The sequence below is a fragment of the Apodemus sylvaticus genome, chromosome 4 (assembly GCF_947179515.1).
Source record: "Apodemus sylvaticus chromosome 4, mApoSyl1.1, whole genome shotgun sequence".
Lineage (NCBI taxonomy): Eukaryota > Metazoa > Chordata > Mammalia > Rodentia > Muridae > Apodemus > Apodemus sylvaticus.
This window is the reverse complement of record NC_067475.1, coordinates 60,108,256-60,133,471: the sequence shown is the minus strand read 5'-3', so window position 1 is coordinate 60,133,471 and position 25,216 is coordinate 60,108,256. Positions and strand designations below refer to the sequence as shown.

The window sequence follows — 25,216 nt, the reverse complement described above, 5'->3', positions numbered from 1 at the left end:
TCCAGGGCTGAGAGTACAGGCATATGCCACTATACCCAGCTCTTTAGTTCCTGCAAAGCAACTCCATTTTCTCTCTATATCAGGCTCCGAACTCTTCCTCGCTCTCACCCACACACCCCAACATCTCAATCACCCACAGCCGCCACAGTCCCTTCCACTATAAATTTACTGTTCTTATAATTGTAAATGTGGTGCCACATCCCTAGCCACAATATAAATTCCTTGAGGACAGGCACCTTCTGTTTTCTTCGTCACTTCTATTGCCCAGGCCCTTCTAGATTCTATTAGTGTAATATAGATAGAATATTTGCTGGAAGAAAGACTTGACTCCTGCCTACCAACTTCATTATCTACAAGTCACTATCACTCATGTATAAACTGTAGTATTTTCAAATGTTTGGCTTTGGTGTTTTGTTTTTTGTTTGTTTTTTTTAAACATGTCCTTCTATTTTATTTGCATGGTTCTTAAGATATGGGTGAAGTCTCCACTTGAACCCACCTAGTACAATTTAATAAGTCATAAGAAAATAAACATACAATTAGAAAGGAAGGAAACATGACAAAGGACGTTACAGAACATCAAAAGGCACTGTGGCTTGCTGAAGCTGAGGTCTGAGATAGTGTCTCCCAGAATGCACAGGGCCTTGGATCTGATCCCTGGCACTAGGGGGGAGGGGAAGAGGGCAAAGGCGAGCAATTCTTTGTGCTTGATTACAACTTAAAGCTATCTGCAATGGAGTCAGTTGCAAAGAAGAAAAATAGATCTTCAACCTTCAATTTCTAAAATGGTGGTTGGATTTACTCTAAGCAAGAGTTTCCATAATTTATATGAGCCTCAAAGAGGAAAATAAAACACAAATCAAAAGCTAAGGCCAGTGCACTTCAACTTACAAGGCCATGAATATGCAAAGCATCTTGGCCTACTTACATCACCTATGTAAAACCAAATATAAAAAGAAAACCTGAAGAAAAAAGAAAAAAGAAACCTGAAACCAAGTCGTTCCTTTACTAAATTTACCTATTAAAACATATGCAAAGCATTACTTGACATCATAAAATTGAGCCAAACTAGAAAAAAGTAGATAAATCAGCCAATTTGTTTTCCCTACTGAAATTGAAATTTAACAATTCAACCAAAAATTGAGCACAATATTTATGTGATATAAAATGTACCATTTGCAGCAACTCCAAGGGCCGAGGTTCAGGTAGCACATACTTGAAATCCTTGAACATTAAAAGCAGGGCAGGAGAATCAGGCTACCCTTGTTTCTGTGTGACCAGCATAGGTTTTATGACCCTTCCTCAAAGTGAAAATGACAAGGCTATAAAGTCATACTGGAAAGAACTCACAAAATATCCTTTTATTTATGTTTCTGTGTTTTAAGACTGTTTCTCGGGCTGGAGAGATGGCTCAGCGGTTAAGATAACTGACTCCTCTTCAGAAGGTCTTGAGTTCAGGTCCCAGCACTCACATGGTGGCTCACAACCAACTATCCATAATGAGATCTGATGCCCTCTTCTGGTGTTTCTGAAGACAGCGACAGTCCACTTACATATAATAAATAAATCTTTAAAAAAAAAAAAAAACAAAGACTGTTTCTCATAGAGCTCAGGTTAGCCTCAAACTTAAAATGTACCTGAATATGACCTGAACTCCTGTTTCCCCTTTCTCTACCCTCTGAACGCAGGATTTGCATGTACCATGTAATGACACTTGGCCATTTTTTTTGTAATATTCATAACTAGATAATCTTTAAAAATATTACATCTTTAGAATGATGTTATCACCAACTTTTGACCCTATAGCAAAATTGCAAATACTAATGACTGTTGAGTTTTTACGCAACATCACCAGAGAGATGGAGAGGAAAGGGGGGAGAAGAGGGAGAGGGAGAGGAAGAAGGAACATATTCTAGGACATTGTGAATATAACTTACTCAGAAAAACAAACCTAATCCATGCAAGGTAAAAACAAATGAACAAACAAACAACATAATTTCACCAGCTTTTCCCACAGGTCCATATTTTACCGCCAGGACTAGCTGACACTCAGACCTCAGTAACAAGGTGAGAAAAAAACACAGAATAAAAATGGCCTAGAAAAACCAACACTGTTATTTATACTCTGCTCTGAAGTGAGGCTTTAAAAAGTCATTTCTAGGCACAGATACTGTCCCACAAATCTGTCTTTGCAAATGAGGATCAATTCTCTTCCTAGGTAAGATTTTCCAAAGAATATGGGGCAGAATTAACAACTGTGAGTATGTTTCTGTATAGAATGCTCTGTTAAACAAACCACAAACGTTTCAAAGCACATGAAGATAGCTCCCAATAAATCAAATGCTATTTCTGACTTCCTTAAATGTTTCACCTCTTGAATCTAGCAATAAACAAGATTCATTTCAAAATTCACTCTCCAATGACAACTAATGTGATGTAATAACAAATTTGCTCCCTGCAATAATCCCAAACTAGAATTAACAGGCAAAGGCTGCTTATTACTTATGCTTACTACTCAGAAGAGACCTGGCCCTACTGGAATGAAGGTTTCAAACACATTAGTTCAGAGCCTCTCTACTCCGCGGCCACACTGAATTACTATAGGCAGGTGATCCTGACACAGCAGTTAAAAAATTATAACACTGCATGGAATGGTTTGGTGACACAGCAAAGATAATCATTTTCTCAAAGCTTCTGGCCTCTTTTATCAAGACAGGGTTTCTCTGTGCAGCCCTGGTTGTCCTAAGGCTCACTCTGTAGACCAAACTAGCTTCAAACTCAGAGATCCCCCTGCCTCTGCCTCCCAAGTGCTGGGATTAAAAGCATGTGTAACTGCCCCCCTCCCGTGTACCTATAATAAATTCATGCTGCTTTTGTTCAATGTCATCTTTCCTATCTGGCACAATTTAACAACCAATGACCTCAATAACCTAAAAACAATATTTATATTGGGTTCTTCCAGTCATCTGTCCTGGCTTATATGTTTAAAGAAGTATATATTCTCCAATATACACTCTGATACACATTCTTAACATTAGACAGGTAAGTAAAAGAACATGCTTTAATTTATTATTATATTATTAGTGAGTGTATGTTACAAGATATTTGATCACACTTGTGAAGCCCAAGATTGTGTTGTTTACTGGAAAAACCTGTTTCTAGTTGTGGCATGGCTCTGCCCTTAGCACACAACTTTAATCCCCCTGGCTGTAATAATAGACATGCCCTTAGTAAACAACTTTAATATCAAACAAAGAAGGTCAAGTTAGTTTGTAGAAGGAAGAAGTAGCCATGTTTGAAAGTGACATCTAACTGAGCTTCAGATCAGAGAAAGATTTGTCAGAATAGGACATGTCCAACTCTTACAAAAGGTATGAGAGGGAGGCTACTTAAGAGTGCTGTGCAGAGAGAGAGGCAGGCTGTTTACTGGGAGAGTTTTACAGAAACAGGCTGAAGAGAGAACAAGCTAGACACAGGTAAAGACAAACAAAATATTAGGTAAAGCCAGAGAATGAGAAGGAGCCAAAGATAGAACAGATTGCTAAGAGTTAGTTTGAGGTCAAGCAGAGGTCAAGAGAGGCAGGGAGAGGGAGGGGGAGGGGGAGGGGGAGAGGGAGAGAGTAAGACTGAATCAGTCAGCTTGGAGAGGAGTTCAAGACAGAACAGCTGAGTTGAACCAGCCAGCCAGAGATCAGAAAGAACAAGTAAAGGTGAGCCATTGAGCCAATTCAGCAGTAAGTCTCAAGCTGAAAACATTCTAGACATAGAAAAGATTGTTCGGAAGCTAGAAGCTTCCAGGGCTAGGCCTAGGTTAGCAGACCCAGGCAGTACGCCTCAGAGACAATTACTTCAGGGGAACAAAAGTTACATTTACATGCACGCACATGCCATGGTGAGGGTCGTATCTAGAGGTCAGAAAACAACTCTGTGGAATCAGTTCTCCCTTCTACCTTTACAAGGATCAATGTCGGGTGGCCATACCAGGCCAGGTAGCACCGCTACTCACTAAGCCACTTTTCCAGCTCAAGAATACATGTCTTGTAAATGTAACACAAGAGCCTGGCAGTGGGGGCGCATGCCTTTAATCCCATCCCAGCAGCAAACCAAAACAAACGGGGGAAAAAAAAGAAAAGAAAGGAAAAGAAAAAAGAAAAGACAGACAAGAAGGACAAGAAGGTGCGAGGGAGGCGGTTCAGTAAACGGGGTGCACATGCGGACCTGAGTTCAATCCCTAGCACCCATGTAAAAGTTAGGTGTTGAAGTGCATGCCAGTGCTGGAGGCAGAAAGAGGTGGATCCCTGGAGCTCTCTGGCCATTGGTAAGTTCCAGGTTCAGTGAAAGACCCTGTCTCAGAACATAAGGTGGTTGCTAATAGAGGGCACACAACGTCAACCTGGTTCCACACAGGCATGTACGGGTGCCTTCACCTACATACATAAAAGTAAAATGAAAATTTAGGAAGGAAGTTCTTTTGCCAGAAACCTACCTAGTACTCCAGTTTCCTCCAGCCCACCTGCTGTTTAAGTTCAGAACTTAAATTCTCAACTACTTAAACAGCCTAAATGGTATTCCCCCAAATCACCCTCCGCGGCACCTTGTCAGTGCTCACTTTTCCAGTTCATTCTTCACTTCGTAGCCTGCTTTAAAAATGCACATCTGGAAAAATAATAAACATGTGTCCCACCATTTAAGCCTTCATGATAAAGTTCAAAAGCTCATTTTTTTTAATTAGCAGACCTTATAAAGTCTGGCCTGTGGTTACTTTCATGGATTTGTTTTATCCACTCTTTTCCCAGGGCACCCTCCCTTAGGTTTCAGTGCTCGGAAAGATGTGTGGGCTGTGACCTCTCCAATCCAAGTTCCTTCATATACACAATACGTTTGCTCTTCTTGAACTGAACTCCCCTTCTCTTCTTAGCCTTCGCTTTTCCTAATGTCTACCTTTCCTAGGCCCCACAGAAGTCTTACTTCAGTGTGTTAGGGCGTGTTGAATTGTATAAAAACCTACTTTCTCCTGTATAAGGCTAGACTACAGGTTGATCAGCCATCCTCACCAGTTGAAAACAATGCATAAAGTAAGGCTTTCAGAGATCAGAGCTTCTACCCTGGAGTAGAGTACCAAGCGGAAGAAGCCCTGCAGCAGAGCAGATTAGTCAGCTTGGACACCACTTTGACATAGAACATTTACAATTAGGCTGTTACATAAAACAGAAACAATTTTTCCTCTACTAGATTATTTAGTCAGATAAAAATACTCAGAAGTCTTCCCTAGGGTTATTTTATAGTAGGTCAGGCTCCCGAAAGGCTCCCATAGCACAGACTACTATCTCTACAGTGACACTTATTTAACTTAGTCCCTTAACAAGCATATATTGAGGACCTGTCTGCCTGTCTGCTAGGAACTGTTCTAGACATAAGAGACACAGTGATATTCAAGACAGATATGACCTTCTATCTCTTAAGAGTTTACATTCAACTGAGGATAGTTTGTACATCCCAACACTCACTCAGATATGCACCTAGTGATAAACTATGAAGAAAACACAAGATAATACATAACAGAGATAGATGGTGGTCAAGGAAATCCTTTCTGATCACCAAGAACAGTTAGTCCACAGATATGGATACTCTGTGTGTCGCCTGTGTGTTCTGCATAACAGAAGAATGGAAAAAGCAGATGCAGAACCCACAGAGGAGAGCAGGGGTCGTTCCTACAACTGGGGGCCACTCTGGATTTTAAGCATCACCATTGAGACATATTTAAAAGTTGACTTCTGGGGGCAGCAGTGGAAGTTAGAGTCAGCTCCATGGCTGGCACACTTGCTGCTCTCACAGATGACCCAGGGTTCAGTGCCCAGGTCTCACACCACACGGTGCCTCACAACCATAGGCAACTCCAGTTGTGGGGAACCTGACACCCTTTTCTAATCTCCTCAGGCATGCATATTCACATGCAAGCAAAACACTGCTTAAATAAAACTAAGAAAAGTTTAAAGGTGACTTCTGGCCCAGTGAGATCGCTGAGCAGAGCAGATTAATCTCCAGAAGCACAGTAGAAGAGAGCTGCCCCTGACGTGAATGTACATATGTATAAAATAATCCAAGGGCTGGAGATGATGGCTCAGCAGTTAGGAACACTGTTGTTCCAGAGGTCCTGAGTTCAATTCCCAGCAACCACAGCAGGGTAGTGAGACACTAGAGTTATTTTTCTCTTTTTCTTTTCTGCATCACAAGCATCCAGTATAATGGCTGCCATACAGTATGTGCCAATTACTTCCTAACATGACTGACTACAAATATCAAACTACTGCTCCATACATAAATGTAAGGGAATCTCAGCAATGATCCCAACTGAATTAGAGAAACACATGTGACAAATTAGTCCTTTGACTGTAATAAAATATTACTGTTCTAAGCATAGCAACACAGAAGCAAAAAAAAAAAAAAAAGCCCTAAGCTTAAAACCCTGAAGAACAGCATTTGCATAACAAGTCTGCCACCCCTTTGCAGTACTTCCGTCACATGGACCTGCATATTACAAGCAAGTTTCCCAACTAGGATTGCAAAACAGGGTGTGGAAAGGTGATATTAGCCGCCAGGAAAGCATCTACAGCTCTGAGTACCTTCAGCCATTTAAAAATGCTCTCAAGTTTTGGTAAACTGGCTAAAGGATACTTTCCTTCTGGGTAAGGTGTTTTCCCAAGTTTCAATACCAGCTTAGACTGGTTTTGCATAACAAATCTACAGCAATAAAACAAAAGAAGAAGAGTACTGGGAAAAGGTATTATTTTACTATGTATACAAGAACAGTCAACAAGGTTTATAAAGTTTGAAATCAAATGGCAGCAGTAAGAATTTCCAACTTAAGATCAAAGTCAAATTAACAAGGAGAGATCACTATAGAACACAAATAACACCAAGTGAAAGCCCTGTTCTATCAGCCAGCAGAGATCGAAAGGAAGCAGGGCTTAAATAAGGCAACAATGGTTTGGCAGATGGGAGGTACACCAAGGCTCTTTCAAAAAGAATCAGGTGACTTTTGCCAGGCTGCAAGGGATATGGAAAATGAGTAACTGTATAGAGGAAGGAAATATATTTAACTGGAGAAATAGTAGGGAAAAAAAAAAAAACAGTACTGGACTTTTAAAAGGAGTCTTTCTTAAATCCTTAATTCTAAAATGGAAAAAAAGGAAACTCAAAAAGACAAAATTAGTTTTACCCACAGCTAATGAGCAAAATGCTGGCTCCTTTCATTAAAGAGCAAAGAAAATAAGGTACCAGGTGCCTTTAAAGAATCCAAAGGGGATTCAATACCCTTAGAAGGCTGCCAGAGTGATAGGGCACCCAAAAAGGAAAAAATAAAAGTATAAAAGGCACCAGAGAGCCAGCAAAATGGCTCATTGGGTAAAGGCACTTACTGCTAAGCCTTAAAAAGGGAGTTTATCCCCTGGACCCACATTAAAGAAAACTAATTCCTGAAATTTGTTTTTTCCTGAACTCGTGCACACACAACATGTAACAAATATACACTACTGAGAAATACATTATGCTGCATATACTAGCTGAATTTCTACAACTAAAAAAAGATAAAAGGCAAAATCAAACCCCAAAATAGACCCATACAAGGCACCATGAAGCTTCAGTAAACCGGAGGCAGGACCACCCCTTCAGCTCAGGAGGGTGAGGTCAAGCCTGGTCAACAGAGCATTAGCCTGTGTTCTTAACAAACAACAAAAAGAAAATCAAATTAGGCATTAGTTCAGGGAAATGATTTTAATAACTTGTGTCCAAAATGGAATGAACTGTAAAGAAAGAACCTGGCTAGGAAGCAGTAGGGAAGGTCTCAAACAAAAACACCGATTGTCACCACAGTCAGAAAGGACAGTTGACAGATCAAGCTGCTCAGGCTTACAAAATTATTCAAATTACAGAAGAACCAATTAAAATACAAAACTAACAAGCTGCCCAAGTTCCAAGTGCAAGAAGTCCACAGGCAGGTCAGCTCGCTGATCTCCACCAAAGCACTGCTAGTGCTGGGCTTAGGAAAACAAAAGCAGAGGGAAAGAATTCTGTTTTCCAGAGAAATGCCAACTCTGACTTTTTTTTTCAGGAGGAAGATCTGGTTCGATTTTAAATCTCATTACCGATCAGCTCTAAAATCTGTAGAAGACAGTGTCCAGAGACCTACTGTTCAGGAGGCTATCACACACGACCTGCCAAACAGCCAACATTTTTGTCAGCTGCTTTATGGTTTGGCAGCCTCTAACTTCAATCTCAAAAACTTTATCAAAAAGGGGAAATCATTTGAAATGTAAATAAAAAATATATCAATAAAGAAAAAAAAGAGCAAAAAAAAAAAAAACTTTATCAAAATATCCTTTAAACCAAGAAGTGTATCTTTTTTTGTTTTGGTTGGTTGGTTGGTTTGGTTTTTTGAGACAGAGTTTCTCTGTGTAGCCCTGGCTGTTCTGGAACTCACTCTGTAGACCAAGCTAACATTGAACTCACAGAGATGCTCCTGCCTCTGCCTTCTGAGTGCTGTCATTACAGGTATGTGTTGCCAAGGAGAGTATCTAAAAGACTCCATCACATTGCAACACCGAGTCCTGAGAAAATTGCATGCAATGACTCAAAATAACCAGCTGAATAACAGTGATTAGGTTGTTAGGTTTTTAAATGTTTTACAGAAAACTTTAGGCTTTTAAGTGACCGAAAGGAAAAAAAAAAATGGCAATGGTTTGCATTCTCTATAATCTTAAAAAAAAAAAATCATACAGACCATGAATCAAAAATAGCTTTACACAAACAAGAGCAAAATTGTAGGTTTTGCAGAGGCCATCCGCCACTTACTTAACCCCACTCCATCTAGAGCAGGAAGCCATGCTGCTGTTTTCATCAGTTACTAGGAAACAAGATAAAGGGCAGACTGGGGCAACGGAGTCTACACTTGAAACTAGTATGTGGCTTCACTACACTATTGAGAATTCTCAAAGTGTCACTAAAGAGACAAGAATGCGCATCTTATGAGTATCCAGCAACTGAGTCACTGGTTATGCAGAGAAAAGATTTACTTACTGGAGGTTGCCCCCACCCCCTTTCCCGCTTCCCGTCCCAACACCCATTCCCAAACAGGAAAGAAAACGAGCCCAGCATAAACACGCAGGCCATTGCTCACTGTTCGTTACCACAACAAACTGGAGGTTAGACCAACGCTCCTCGAGACTAAGTTTTAGGTGTCGATCGCCACGCACAAAAGGGGGACGCTGCCCTACAGAGCTGTTTATAGTGTGGGTCCTACCCAAAGCCTTTTTGGTTGTTTCCATTTTTCCCTTTAATGCTTTGGATTTTGTTGTTCTTGGCTTTGAAAGTAACGACCGGCTGCAAAAGTTTCCCTTTGAAAAAGACCTCTAGTTTTGCCTTGCAGAGATAAACATATAGGTGGGCTGGTCGCCACATAGCCTTACCACCATCACAAATTACATACTCAAAAGATTACAGAACAAGAACCAAGAGAACAGAAAAGCTTCCATACCAACCCGACCACCACGATTTTCTCTAGATACGGTTTCCCGGTCCCCAAAAGCACAAATACGCCCGATCTACAGCTACAGGCAGTGGGATGACATGTTAACGCACAAGCAAGAACCTGCCACCACAGCCCGCGCTTGGGGTGGGGACCCGTACGGTGGGGAGATGCCAGACCGACCCCTGTCACCTGAGGACAACACCACGATCGGGAGGGAAAGGCAGGAGAGGGGGAGTTGCCCATTTTCCCCGGTACGCAGTCGCGTCCGGCCGCTCGCGGCCAGGCAGCAGGACTGGGCGCCCAGGGCCGCGCGGGGCCTGGTGAGAGAGGCACCCCGCGCAAGCCGGCTACCCAAGGAGTCTGCGGCTCGCTCCGTCCCACCTCGGGGCGCCGACTCCCGCAGTCCACAGCCCCAGCCCCTCGCCAAGCCTGACTCACCGCCGGTGTGTGTAGTTCTCAGCCTCGAGTCGGGGCCGCCGCGAGGAGGCGGCGGAGGAGACGCGATCCGGGGCCCCGCCGCCGGGTCATCATACCCCCCGCACGAGCCGGCCCGGGCCCCGGCCCCCGCCCCCCGGAGCCGTCCCCGCGCCCGTCCTGCGGCCGGAGCCTCGCCAGCCTCCCGCCTGCCTTGCCACCCGGCCCCTTCCCGCCGCCGCCGCCTCAGCGCCGAGCGCTCCCGCCTCGGCCTCCCCTGCGGTCCGGGGCCACGGCCCGGCCCTTCGCTCCGCAGCCGCCGTTGTCACCAGACCCGACAAGTGGAGCCCCGAGCGACCGCCTCCATCCCGCCGGCCCCGCCTCGCCGGAACCATTCAGCCACCTGGCGCCATGACACCTACTGAGGCGGAAGTGCGGAGGAGCGGGAGGGCTGAGATCACTGCATCTTGCCGCCGGCCGCGGGTGTGGGTGGGCCTCCGTGGGGAGCCAGCGTGGACAGTGTGTGGGGACCGGTTTCCCAGTCCTCTCAGCACAGCAGTCTCCGAGGTGGTTTAACCGGCGTTTGGTGGCGGTCGGGTTTCTCGCAGTTAGATGTCATCTCAGCTAGTGTGACATCACCCCAAACCAGTGTGATTCCCCCCAACACCCCAATCACATCCCAGCGATTGGGCAGCACAGGAGATATTGACTACCTGGGGATGACCCTGAGGGTTTAGAATTGTCTCCGTTTATACTTCAATTGTTTGCTGCCATGTCGATTTCATGGCAGCATGAGAGATTTAGATGCCTCTCTATGCTGAAGAGCTCCCTTCGTAGAATCTGTTAGAAAATAAAATAACTTATCTGAACTCTGCTCCTCGATGCATGCAATAAACAAAAATTTTCTTACCTCCACGAAGGGTAGAAAGGCGATGGATTCCGGAAAGCGCACTGGGCATACTGTTCTAAGAAAACTGACACTGAAAACTAGGTTATCTTAGTAGACAGTTGCCAACTCAGCCTCAAGAGATTCTGTGGGACTTGATATGCCTTCCGCGGTGGAAAATGTTGGTTCTTAAAATGAGGAACATTCTTTAGAGTCGAATATTTATGAGAGTAAGGTGTGGTGGTATGTGGCCTTTTATCCTAGGGTTCAGGAGGCAGATGCAGATGGATCTCTGTGAGTTCAAGGCCAGCTTGGTCTACAAAGTGAGGGCCTGCCTAAAAGTAAAAGGAGATGGAAAATGAAAGAAGTCATGTGCCGGGTGGTGGTGGCCTGTAATCCCAGCACTCTGGGAGGCAGAGGCAGGCAGATTTCTGAGTTCGAGGTCAGCAGTGAGTTTCAGGACAGCCAGAGCTATACAGAGAAACCCTGTCTCAAAATAAATAAATAAATAAACCCTGCCTCAAAATAAATAAATAAATAAGAAAGAAAGAAAGAGAAAGAAAGAAGTCATGTGTTCCATTTTACAGGAACAGTCTGAACCCCAAAAATGACTACCCATGGATTTTTATCTGTGTCCTATGAGCAGGGAGCAGATCTAAGAGAAGCCTTTCTATCAGTTAGATTTTTCAGATTTCACTCATACATCCCTGATTTCTTTGGATCTTCACCTAACAAAATGTTTTCTAGACTATCCTATAATACCTTTTAAGGAAAGTCATTTGAGTTTCTCCTAACACTGGGAACTAGGAAGTTCATTTCCCTGGAGAGCCAGGGTTAGCAAAATGTTGAGTCCCAAAGGACAGATTCGTTTGCATATTTTCACAGAAACTTCCTTCTTGACTGTTTAGAGAACATAAAGTCCCCATGTTGGGCTGGCCCTGGAAATATCAAGATGCAGAATGAATGAACATGCCTGCTTAGCCAAGCAAAAGGCTGAGCCCCGCGGCCTGGTGCAAACAGAGCCTGCTTGACAAGCTCTAGCTATGAAATGTTCATTTTGCCCTCCCTCACAGAACGCTGTGACTGACTTTTAATTTACTCTCAAGTTATGTCTCTTTTTTTGTTTAAAAATATCTCCGATTTTACACATCACGGACCTTTCCTGACTGACTCCTGCATTCTCATTCAGCACTATCATCTGCCTGGTTATTTGTACCTGTTCTTTTCTTCACAGAATTAGTCTCTATTTTCATTGTTCTCAACTATTTTTTTTACAATCTGTCTCAGTCTTCAGGGAACTTTTAAAAGTCTAGTATTTTTTCCTCACTAATGTCATTCACTCATTCACCCAACTGCTTTATGCCAGACACTCCATAGATACCAGTTCAGATGAACGATGAGTAAGACACAGTCTCCCCCTCCCCCAGAATTTTCAATCTAGTGAGGAAAAATGCCTCACAAATATACATGAGTTGAATAATGGAATCTGAGAAGAAAATATCTAAACATGATTCAGTCAGCAAAGCTTCAAAGTTTAGTGCAGCTACAGTCTGTTTTCTAGTCAACAAATCTATAGAATATCTCCTGTGTGCGGGACAATGTTGGAAATTAAAGAGGAAACAGCACAGCCTGTACATTAAAGGAACTAACTGGATGCAGGATTGGTAAGGCAGGTAGACTCAGATTTTGAAAAGCAGAGGCTTGATCAAAGGAGCAGTGAGGTCAGCTAGCTGGAGTGGAGAAAGGGGCAGAACAAGGGTTTCCTCTCAGAAGAGTTCGCAAGAGTGGAACAGCTGGAGAAGGAACGGGGCTAGTCGACATTGGAAGGGTAAAACTTGTAGTTAGTGCTGCATGTATGAAGTTACTTTCAGTCAGACCTTGTAGCACAGGCCTGTAATCCCAGCACTTGAAAAGTAGAGACAGGAAGATCTGGAGTTCAAGGCCAGCCTGAGCTACTTGAGACCTAGTCTCAAAACTTAACAATTTTTTTTTTTAAAAGTCACTTCCCAGGAAGCAGAGACAAGATAATCTCTGAATTTGAGCCAAGCCTGGTCTACATAAAGTTCCAAGCCAGCTAGATCTACAAAGTGAGATCCAATCTTAAAAGAGCACTCAGAGAACTTAGATTTCTATTCTGAGCAAATGCCTTTAGAGGATTTCAACTGAGAACTAGTGTGGTCTGAAATAAGTCATGCCTGCTGCAGAGACTGGACAGTGTGTTTGGGGAACAGACAGGAGCAAGGGTTGAAGCAGGGTGAGTGCTTAGGAGACTCCTGTAGTGGCTCAGAGAGGAGACAAAGGTTTCTTGGACAAGGGTGGTAGAGGTGAAATGGTAAGAGCACGAAGATTAGAGACGGTCTCCACGTAGAGTTCTCAGAATTTCCTGGCTGTATGGATGGGAAGGGAAATGAAAGAGAAAGGACTAAATTCTTGCCCAATGACTAGCACACACCTTTTTGTTTGTTTGTCTGTTTTGTTTTTTGGATTTGTTTTTTTCGAGACAGGGTTTCTCTGTGTAGCCCTGGCTGTCCTGGAACTCACTCTGTAGACCAGGCTGGCCTCGAACTCAGAAATCCGCCTGCCTCTGCCTCCCAGAGTGCTGGGATTACAGGCGTGCGCCACCAACACCCGGCAGCACACACCTTTAATTCTGGCACTCAGGATGCAAAGGTGGGATCTCTGTTGAGCTGGAGGCAAGCCTGATTTACACAACACGTTTGAGGCTAATGGGTTATACAGAGACCAAAAAAATAAAATAAAATGAAATCAACACAGCTACAATTCAATGAATCCTTGTAGAGAGCTGGCTCCATGGTTAAGAGTACTTGCTGGAAAAAAAAAAAAAGAGTACTTGCTGCGTTTGCAGAGGACACGGAACTGACTCTGTGCTACAGAACCACATGGGAACTCACAATCATCTATAACTCCAGTTTCAGGGGCTCTAATGCCCTCGAATGCTTCCCACCTGGTACCAAGTACATATGTGATACATATAAATACATGCTGCAAAAAAAAAAACAGATTTTTTTTTATTTATTTTATGTATTTATTTACTTTTTTGAAAGAAGATCTCACTAGATTTGTACTCCAGACTGGCTTAAAATTCACAGTGATCCTCATGTCTCTACTTCCTGAATATAGGAATTAAAGGCTTATACCACCTTTCCTGGACTAAAAACAATAAACAAACAGTGAAAGAATGAGAAATGGATCCCATTAGAGAAACATAATGGGATGTCAGCGTGGGGAAGGCCATTTTAATGTGTGAGATTATGTCATTAACTGGCCTTGATAGCACAAGCCTGTGATCCCAGCACTCCAGGGCTACGGAAGGGGAGGATGAGTTTGAGGAAAGCCTAAACTGCATGGTGAGATCCTGTGTCAAGGCGTCTGGACACAGAGGGCTGGAGAGACAGTTCAGCAGAAAACTGCCAGAACTCACATGGTGGCTCACAACCACATCAGACTCCAGAGCCAGATCCAATGCTACTTTCTGGCCTCTGAAGGCACCAGGCACATATGTTGGGGCACAGACAAATATTAAGGCAAAATACCCACACATATAAATATGATAACAATTTTTAAAAATTAAGAAAGGACTAAAGAAGGGAAGAAAAGTAAGAGATGGGAAAGAGGGAAGAAGAAAAAAGAAAGAAGGAAAGAAAAAAAGATGGGAAAAGCAGGAAGGAAGGGAGGAATTTTTGAGGCTAGCTATGGTTGATACCTACCTAAGCACTCAGTTGTCTGAAGCAAAAAGACAGCAAATTCAGAGACAGTCTGGGCTACATGGCAAAAAAAAAAAAATTTGTGTCCCTGTATACACACATTTGTGAGGCCAGAGTTTAATATCAGGCGTTTTCCTCAATTTCTTGCCATCTTATTTTTGAGACAGGTTTTCCACTAAACCTAGCAAGCCTTGGGGATCTGCCCGTCTCCACCTTCCTAGTACTGAGATTACAAACAGATGCTACCACATTCTATCTTGATTGGGTACTGGAGTTCTAAACTCAGGTTTCATGTCTGGGATTTCACTGGACCATTTTCCAAGACCTTTTTTAAAAATAAAAATAGCTTGGATGAGTTATTTCTCCAAAAACATCAAGCTACTCTAGTAAAGGCAGAGTAGATAGGATGATTTATCCAGGTGTAGGGTCTTTTTCCAGGGAAGGCTATTTTTATAAGAGGGACCAAGGGAATGGCATGGTCCTGATCTATCATGGGATACAAAGTAAAGACAGGAATTGAGGCTTACAGAAGAGTTCTGAGAGTAAAACACTGACCATGCAGGTACTTGAGCAAATCAACTGAGAAAAAGAAAAGATTTCAAGTTGAACTTCCAGTTATAAAACAATTTCTGTTAATGACTGGGTGATGGAGGAGAGATTAACACTTTAGAGAAGTCAAGGAGCCCAAGCAGCCATAGCACTAGTGCCATCTAGAATGATGAGTTATATGATGAACAAAGTTCTGAGCTAGTGACTTGGGTCCTAGTAAATGTGGAGAGGCAAGGATAGCCAAGCCAGATGGCAGCCCCTCGAAGAGATATAAGGGTGGATGTCAGGAAGCAGCAAGGGAAGCTCTAGGGAGAGAGAGGTGAATCCTCCCCATTAGCTTTGAATCAGCTCTGGTTTTCTTTTTTCAACTTCTACACGAGGATGGTGGAACTACTCACTGGAAGAGGACACACAACTAGTATCACCACAAATTTTAGATTGAGGTACCATCAAAGCTGCTTTGCATTTCCATATGTCCTTGATGCCTCTTCTGTGTACCTCAGTGGTTATTCCAAACCTTTATGACTCAAACTGTTGCAACATATAAAGCCTTAGGAAGAAATCAAGAGTGCCAAGCCATGGACACTCTGAAGCAATGTCTTTGAAATATAGAAATAAGTCTGGTTTCCACCCTCATCCCAAGGACAGCCATTTTGTGGGAAACAGGTAAGGATCAGATAGGGCTTCATGTAGGTCAGGCTGGCCTCAAACCTAGTATGTGACTGAGGATAACCTTAAACTCTTAATCCTATTGCTTCTGTCTCCCAAGTGCTGGAATTACAGGAATGTTCCATCACATTTGGCAGGATGGCTTGTCTTTCAATGCCCGGACTAAAAGCAGTGTGCTCACAGACTAGTCCTTCCATTTAGGCACGGGAGGTAAAGGAGATGAAGACACAGAGAAATGTGCTTATTAGAGTTAGACCTGAGCCTAGTGAAGGAAGGGATAGCTGAGGATAAGATCTTAGAGATGTGGGTTTCTGGATGGCTCGCTATAAGTTAAGCTATAAAGTAGAGAGGTATTTAATTCTGCTGTCCTTGGTGGAAACCAGACTAATTTCTATATTTCAAGGACATTGCTTCAGAGTTTCATGGCTTTGTATTCTTGATTTCTTCCTAAGGCTTTATATGTTGCAACAGTTTGAGTCATAAAAGTTTGGAATAACCACTGAGGTACACAGAAGAGGCATCAAGGACATATGGAAATGCAAAGCAGCTTTGATGGTACCTCAGTCTAAAATTTGTGGTGATACTAGTTGTGTGTCCTCTTCCAGTGAGTAGTTCCACCATCCTCATATAGGAGTTGAAAAAAGAAAGCCAGAGCTGATTCAAAGCTAATGATTTACAAAGATGATAAGGAACCTATAATAAAATTATAAAGACCCCAGAACCAGATTAAGCATTTCTGTTCTAAAATACTCATTCCAGCCTGCTCTGTGTTGCTCTAGATTTGGAGTCTCTGATCTACCACTGTTCTATTGGCTTCTGGCTTTGTCTGAGGATTTTCCAGTTAAACTTCCTCATCATAATAACATTGAAATTTACCATCATTTTGTACCAATCCTTTTCCATGTGGACAAATGAATTCTTGACTGCTTCAGGTAACAGCCCTACTGGTTATATGACTAACCTTAATCCAGTCAGAAATGTTGTATTATTGACAGAGATTCAATAAACTGTCTAGAAAAAGAAGCAAGGCCAAGATCTGGAGAAATTCTTGTGATCTAGTGAACCATGGATATGTTTAAAGACAAGAAAGCAGGGGCTGGAGACAGTTGTAATAAGCATTTGCTTCTCTTCCAGGAGCCCCCAGTTTATTTTCAGAGTCTTTGATCTGCAACTCACAACTTCCTATAACCCCAGTTCTAGAGAGTTCAATGTCTCTGGCCTCTGTGGGTACTCATGTCCTCACATACTGAAAAATAAACATAATTTAAAATAATAAAAAAACACAGTTAATCACAAATAAGATAGTGAAGGTAGGGGTGTTACTAATAATGTGGTCAAGAGACAACTAAACCATTCTGAGAACCCCTCATAGGCAGTGTAGACTCTGATGATAAATACGAGAAACACAATGTAGGTATAGGTGGGATGTCCTAGGGAAGAGAGAGGGAAAGCACCAGGAATTCCTAATAAATTTTTGAGAGGAAAGCAATGAACAGAAAATAACTCATTAGTGGTAGCAGCAAAAGCCTGCATGTGGCTCCTCATACAAAACCACAAAGCCAGGTGTGGTGGTTCACACCTTTAATCCCAGAACTATGGAGGCTGACTGAGGCAGGTGGATCTCTGTTTGAGGCCACCCAGGTGTCCCAGTCAGGGCTACACAGAGAAACCCTGACTTTAAAAATAAAAACAACAACAACAACAACAAAACCCCAACAAACAAAAAACCAAAAAAAAAACAACCAACAAACAAACCCACAAACCTCATCAAGAGTGCAAAAAGTGGGGCTGGAAAGTTGGCTCAATGGTTAAGGGCACTTGCATTTCTCACAAAAGACCCAGGTTCAATTCCCAGCACCCATGTGGAGGTTCACAACTTCCTCGGTGTGATGGTCTGTATTGCCAGGAAGTGGCACTATTAGGTGTGGGCTTGTTGGAATAGGTGCATCAGTGCAGGCTTAAGACCCTAGCTGCCTGGAAGTCACTCTTCCACTAGCTGCTTTCAGATGAAGATGTAGAACTCTCAGGTCCTCCTGCACCATGCTTACCTGGATGCTGCCATGCTCCCACCTTGATGATAATGGATTGAACCTCTGAACCTGTAAGCCAGCCCCAATTAAATGTTGTCCTTTATAAGACTTGCCTTGGACGTGGTGTCTGTTTACAGCAGTAAAACTGTAAGACATTCAGGTACCAGGCACACAGGTGGTAAACTGACATGCAGGCAAAACACTCATACACAGAATAATAAGATAAATTTTAAAATAGAATACAGAAAGAACTATCTCCCCGGGAGTTGCCTTGGAGAAGCACCTAAGTCAGAATCACTTTCCTAAAAAAACAAAAGAAAGCAACAAGCCAACTGGCATGTCTCCTATTTCCTGCCATGAAGGGCAATCTAGGTCAGTAGAGATGGTCCTTCAAAGCCTACCAGGAAGATTTCATTTTTCCCTGTAAAGGGACTTGAGCCTGTGGAAAAATACAAGTTCTCCCACTGATGAAACAAGACACTAATGAATCTCTGGGGAATTGTTTTGTGGTGCAACCTCCCCCCCCCACACACCCCACCACCCCAGACACCTTCCAATCTAATTGTAAGTAAGACTGTCATGTATCTGGGGGTGGGGAGGACAGGTCATTCTTAGATTCTAAAAATAAGGAAATTTTAATTGGTGACTTACAGGGTTGGGACACAGTGTTGTTATATGTGAGAGCTCTGAGAAATCAAAGCAACTGCCCATTTCTATTATGTTAGATGCTTTTATTTTAGTAAAATGGTAGGTATTTTCTCATTATTAAAGCATAAAAATACTACTCCAAACTAAATTCTTCAAAGGCTTTCCTTCTGCTTCCATCTACATTACATTCACATAAATGCTTTTTCAAAGAAAATGTATGACACAGCATGTACTAAAAATGGGTAGGTTCCCTTGCTGCTAGAAGATAAACAGTATGGTGGCCCTGATGCTAGAACCTACTTTATCTCTTCCAGCCACCTGTGGGTCAACCAGAAGTGAAAGAGCTATAGACGTTTTAGAGAAGTGTAACCGTGGAACATTATTAAACTATTATTACTAAGCATCAATCGACAATACAAGATGAATTGACTCACATTAATGTGTTAATGTGTTTGTCACTCTAGTGATCATCTGAACTTGCTGTCATTTTCTGCAGAAATAATGGAAACTTTTCTGGATGGGATTTTGTCAAAATCTGCATCAAGAATGGAAAACAGTAATTCTTTTTTTTTTGGATATGTTTTTTTTTTTGGATTTGGTTTTTTTTGAGACTGGGTTTCTCTGTGTAGCCCTCGCTGTCCTGGAACTCACTCTGTAGATCAGGCTGGCCTCGAACTCAGAAATCTGCCTACCTCTGCCTCCCAGAGTGCTGGGATTACAGGCATGCGCCACCACTGCCCGGCTGAAAACAGTAATTCTTTAATTCCAATAACTAATTCCAATAATTTACTCCAAAGATATAAATTAAAATGCAAGATAGATGCATAAATATGTTCATAGTAGGGCTGGAAATGTAGCTCACTGGCAGGGTATCTGCCCGTTATGCTCAATGCTCTGGAGTTTGATCCCCAGCAAGGCCAAAAGATCATTGTAATATGCATAATCAAGAACAGTATAAAAGTGATGGAGCTGGCTCAGCAGTTAAAAACACTTGATGCTCTTGGAGCGGACCCCCCCATGTTCAGTTTCCAGTACACAAATGGTGATTCCTAACAATCCATAACGCCAATTCCAGGGGATTCAACACTCTATGCTGACTTCCATGGGCATGTCATGCATGTGCTGCACAGAACATACCCAGAAGAAAAATGCTTTTACCCATAAGTAAATCTAAAAAGGATTAAAAAAAATAAACAGTTCAAAAATGTTGAATGAGAATGATTTATTAAAATGTAGTTACATTCTATTAAGAAAGCATTTTTTTGATAATGGCATTTTGAGTTCCAATTAAGGAATAAAGTAAAATGCAGAATTTAAAACCATATGCAGTATTATTCTTACCCACCCCGTTTTAGTACTGTTTATAGGCAAGCATGGCAGCCAGCCGTAGGACAACTGTATGGACTCAGTTCTCCATTTCCATTTTCATGTGGGCTTTGAGGATTGAATCCTACACCAGTTTGTGTAGCAAGTGCTTTTACTAACTGAGCCATCTCACTGGCCCTTTAAAACACTAAGGGCTGGAGAGATGGCTCAGCAGTTTAGAGCACTGACTGCTCTTCCAGAGGTCCTGAGTTCAATTTCCAGCAACTACATGGTGGCTCACAGCCATCTGTAATAGGATCGATGCCTTCTTCTGGTGTGTCTAAAGACAGCTACAGTGTACTCATATACATAAAATGAATAAATAAATCTTTAAAAAATATTCCTTTTTTTTTTTTTTTTGATTTGGTTTTTTTAGAGACAGGGTTTCTCTGTATAGTCCTGGCTGTCCTGGAGCTCATTCTGTAGACCAGGCTGGCCTCGAACTCAGAAATTTGCCTGCCTCTGCCTCCCAGACTGCTGGGATTACAGGCGTACGCCACCACCGCCCAGCAAAAAATATTATTTAAAAAATATTTTTTATTTATGTGTATTGTGTGAGGCTGTACAAGTTTGTGTGCAGTTGTTCTGAGGTCAGAAGGCATCAGACCCCTGGAACTTGAGTTATGATCAACCTAATGTAGGTACTGGGAACCAAACCTAGGTCTTCAAGAGCACATTAAGAGCTCTTAACTACTGGGTCATCTGTTCAGGGCCCTTTGTGTTTGTACATACATGTAAATACCCTAATTCTGAAAATGTATAGATTTAACACATTTATATCCTCATAAAGACTAGAAAAAATGCCCTTCAACTAGTCTAATGGAAGACATTTTACTTTGTATTTTCAGAGACTTGTTTTGAAGACGAAAGCTTTTTGTGGGTGGGGCACTCAGGATAGAACCCAGGACTTCAGCTTGCTAAACACATATTCTACCAGAGTTATACCTTTAGCTACAAAAACCAATATTTGAAACAGTCATGTGCCAAGCAATGAGCTAAGGAATTTTACAATAATCTGCATAGCAATCACAGGAGGTAGGCATCTCAGCCCCCACATTACAGCTGAGTAAGGCTCCTCTATTTAAACAGTTTGCCATGTGCCCTGGATTCCAGCCAGACAATGTCCAGGTTTCCTGTTGAACCACATGCCTCACCTGCTGCAGTTCCTATGAAGCCCTTAGAGGTTTATAAGGTCACTGACAAAAACAGAACTGAGTACAGTGTGTCCAAGAGCAAAGTCTTATTTTGCTCACCAAACTTCACTTCTCTCACAGAAGCAAAGCTCCTCTCCCTCCTTCCTTCCCAAGGGTAAGAGATGGCTTTCTTTATTGCTAAGGGTCAAGGTTCCAGGCCGAGGCTGCCCCTCGCCTGCACCCTCCCTGAGCACATTTCCTCATGGCTGTGCTATCAGCTGTCTTGCTTATTGGCTTGGCATTCTGTCAGGTTATGAGCAGGACAGGGTAGAACTGCACACACTCTGACCTGTTCCAGCCAGCTGGCTCCTTGGTCTCTCCCCTGGATACTAAAACAAACAAGCTCTGTGCTCTGGCTCCCTAATTCAAGATTGTGGGGGAGGGGGAAACCCCAGCTATGTGAACAGTCAGAGAATATCTGACAGCATGTTTGATCCTCTGTAGCTTTAACAAAGTCGTGTCTGCAAGCATCCTGTAGCTCTGACATATCCTAAACCTAAATGTTCAGTTCTTACATGCACCACCTTGGTGTGTGGTGCCTAACCTCCAAATGGCTGTTCCAGAAGGATGTCTCATGACAGTTACTAAACCCCTTCATGAAGGAGGAAGGCGTTATTCTCCTAACACTGTTTCAGTGCCTCTTCATGGTTTCCTGTTCTCTCTGAGAGGCAGAGACAGGAAGTTACTTGGTTAGGGTCATGTCACAGCAAGTCAGTGACAGGATGAGAGCATGCTGCTTCAGACTCCCACTTTATGCTCCAGCACCATGACTTACAATCTGGAAGCAAGTAACCTAAGACTTTTATCAGGGAAGAGAAGGACGGCCCCTTGAGGATGGGGGCAGGACAAATGAAACAACAACGGGACAAGTCTGGTTCTTTTTGGTTCAGACTCTATTTTCTTCCACTCAAACAAACAAAACAAAACCCAAATGAACTGCATGTTGCTAAAGGCTTGAGAAAACTGGGTTAAACCAAGAGGAACAAATTAAATTGCTATGGAACTTCTTAGAACTTTTAGTGTGCTTATGAACATTGAATAGTTTATAATGAAAACTGTTTTAAATATAATAAAATTAAAATAAGCAATATAATGTACTATAAAACTAAGGGTTTCATAGGTACTAGGACTTCATAAAAAGCTTCAGAAGAGCTACTGGGGTGAGCCACAGGATTCTATACAGGAAGACACCAAGTCAACGCTTGCCACTAGCCATCATCCACCATGTTCAAGTCTGCATGACTATTACACTGTCCTCTCTGGTGGTTCTCCACTTGCTTGTCGAAGTTCCTGGAGGAGAAGCCTGCTTGGAGGAACTCCACTGGAGTAAGAAGGTATTTCAGTGCCAGGCTCCTGGACTCGGGAGTTAGATAAGTAGCTCTGCTAATGTGAGACGGGGAAGAACCAGAGCCTATGCAGTCGCTTTGGTTCCCTCTCGCTGGTAAGCTACTGCCTCCCCCTGATAGCAATGGAGACCCTAAGCCAATTTCCTCCCTGGTTTCTGGAAAGAGAAACTCATCTACAGGCTGTACTTGCACTGAAAATTCCAATGGGGCAGTCAACACAGTTGCCACCTTGCTGGAGTGACAGAAGAGGACTGGCTCATCACATTCTTTCCTGCAGGAGTCTGGGAACAACCGCTTCCTGGCCTGCAGAGGATGGGGGCAAAGCCTCTCAAGGTCCCCAGCCCAGGGAGAGAGGTTTTCGTTTTTGTGCTTCTTTGAGTCTCTGTCAACTTTAACCTGATTAGTTCTCTCCTCAGGGGATTCAAACACAACACCCTGGGTCCTTGGCCTCTTCAGCCTCCTTTCTAACTGCCAAAGCACACTTGTTTTCCTAGAGGAGGAACTCATGTATTGCTGCACAGAGTGTGGAATCAGCGGCATAGAGAGCCTGGGACTCAAGCTGTCCTGAAAGAACTCTCCACAAGGCTGTCGACGGACTATGGGCACCACCTGACAAGGCCTCAGAGCTGCGACAAAAGCACGAAGCTCAGAGTAGGATGAATGGTCAGAGTAAGGGATGGTGTAGATGCTGGGGTGAGGGCTGCGTATTTTCCGGCCGGTGGGGAAAATAGCAATGGTAGGGTGAATCTGGTTCCACTGAAGCATGGCAGAATGGCAGATCTCCGTATGGTCCACAGCATGGATGCGCCCGGCTTTTTCCTCAACTGTGAACACGTCTGCCAGGCCCAGCAACTGTACCAACTCCAGGCGTTGAGGACTCAATACCACCCAGGTCCGAAACTCAAGGGCTAGTTGCTCCAGCAGTGATTCCTTTCCTAGACTATAGAGTCCTAAATTATGTCCAAGGGGTTGGGAGAAGCAAGAGAAAGAAGAGAATGAAGCTATTAAAGATTCTTGATCAACCAGATGTTTAGCAAAAATACATAAAATCTATGTGGCAATCCAAGAAGTTTATCAAGGAGATGCATTTAGGATATACAGCAGATGCCTGTATGATGAACACAAAATCCATTTTTTTTTCTTCAGTTCAACAAGAGAAGGCATTTACCAAGCATCAGGCACTGTGGAAACAGACTAAAAGATTTAAGCTCTCCAGGGTACCATCCACCTGCAGACTCAGAAACAATGCGGTGAATTTTACACACAGGCACACAGTGTCATAAAAGGCACAGAGGAACAACAGCTGCCAGGTGATGAAATTAGGAAAAGCTTCTGTAAAATGACAGATGACAACCGAGCAGGTCCACTTTGGGGGACCACTTCCATCTAAGTAAAGAAACTCACTATAGAATCTAGAGTCTATTTATTTATCTATAACCTATCTATTAGGCTGTGAGGCACAGATCAGCTCAGGCCCCTCTCCATCAGTTCCCTTAAAGGGTGCTTCTCTGGGCAGCGCAGGCAGGCAGCTCACTGAACTCAGCTCCCCCCTCTTTGGCTTTTACTTTTCTGATCATTTTCCTCGCACCTGTTCTGTATGTCTCACTCCATACAGTGCTCTAACGCTCACTGTGTACCAGTCCTCTTAGCAAGAACCTTATCTCTACCTTGGTGTTTACAACAATGCCGACAGCATGCTGTGTAACACTATAGACTCCTCGGTTCTGCCACTGTAACACTTCCCCCTGCCTGAACACTCACAAGGACGTGCGAAGGGGAAGCTCCATGTCTTCTGAAAGGCTTAGAGATTATACATCAGGTGCATTTCCTCTTTCCCTTTGTGCCTGTCATTTCTGCAAATTAATGGCAGATGATTTTGGCTGAAAGGAAGCTGAGCTGTATCTTACAGGATGGATCGGGTTAACCGGCAGAGACAGGGTATAGTGGAGAGCAATTTAAGAGGGACCACCTGAGTGTTACTGAAGATGATTAGTGAGATACATTGCTAGGAAGGCAAGCCACAGTCTTTGGTTAGTGGGCCTTCCAGGTACTGAAAATTCTGTAGATGAAGTGGGGGTTGATGAACAGTGTGAGGTAGGAAAGTGACAGATTTTAATCATCAGAATACTATGACTTTATAAAAAAATATTATAGTAGGGCCGTCAAACCCTGGACGAGAAGTCGGAAGTAGAAGCTCCATCAAGAGGTACTCACAGGAGCTGGAGAGGTGGCTCAGCGAGTAAGAGCACTGACAGCTTTTTCCTAAAGGTCCTGAGTTCAAATCCCAGCAACCACATGGTGGCTCACAACCATCTGTAATGAGATCTGACACCCTCTTCTGGTGTGTCTGAAGACAGTTACAATGTATTTACATATAATAAAGTAAACAAATATTTTTTAAAAAAAGGTACTCATAGAAAGAAATGCAGACCTGAACTTTAGCAATAGCTGTGCTGACAGATAAGGGAGTTGCTATTTAATAGTTCTCAGACTTCACTGTTTTATAACTAAATTGTTAACTCCTTACAAAAATGTTTGTTTTATATCCACTCCCTTTGAATATGAGAAATTTCACTTTTGAGGCAAAATGTAGTTGGTTTTCAATTTCTTTCCTTCTTTTTAAAGGTTTTTTTCTTTTCTTTTGTTTTTTTTTGTTTTTGTTTTTTTTTTGGTTTTCTCTGTGTAGCCCTGGCTGTCCTAGAACTCACTCTGTAGACCAGGTTGGCTTCAAACTCAGAAATCTGTCTGCTTCTGCCTCCCAAGTGCTGGGATTACAGGCGTGTGCCACCACTGCTCAGCTACTTATTCTATGTAAGTACAATGTGGCTGTCTTCAGACACTCCAGAAGAGAACTTCAGATCCCAT

The 25,216-nt window shown here is 42.8% G+C and overlaps 1 protein-coding gene across 6 annotated transcripts in view; it reads right to left on the bottom strand.

The window, feature by feature from the left end:
- Hipk1 (homeodomain interacting protein kinase 1) overlaps positions 1-25,216 on the bottom strand; it is a 71,974-nt gene that overhangs the window by 42,284 nt on the left and 4,474 nt on the right. Inside the window, exon 1 of one of the 6 annotated variants that reach the window (XM_052179603.1) lies at positions 10,851-11,019. The exons of 2 other annotated variants lie outside the window; for them this stretch is intronic. In XM_052179603.1, the coding sequence (XP_052035563.1) occupies positions 10,851-10,899 (49 nt within the window). In that variant the 5' untranslated portion in view covers positions 10,900-11,019. Of the gene's footprint in view, positions 1-9,964; positions 10,051-10,362; positions 10,453-10,850; positions 11,020-19,654; positions 23,302-25,216 lie in introns of those variants that run through there. 3 more of the 6 variants (XM_052179605.1, XM_052179604.1, XM_052179606.1) reach the window with 3 other exon arrangements.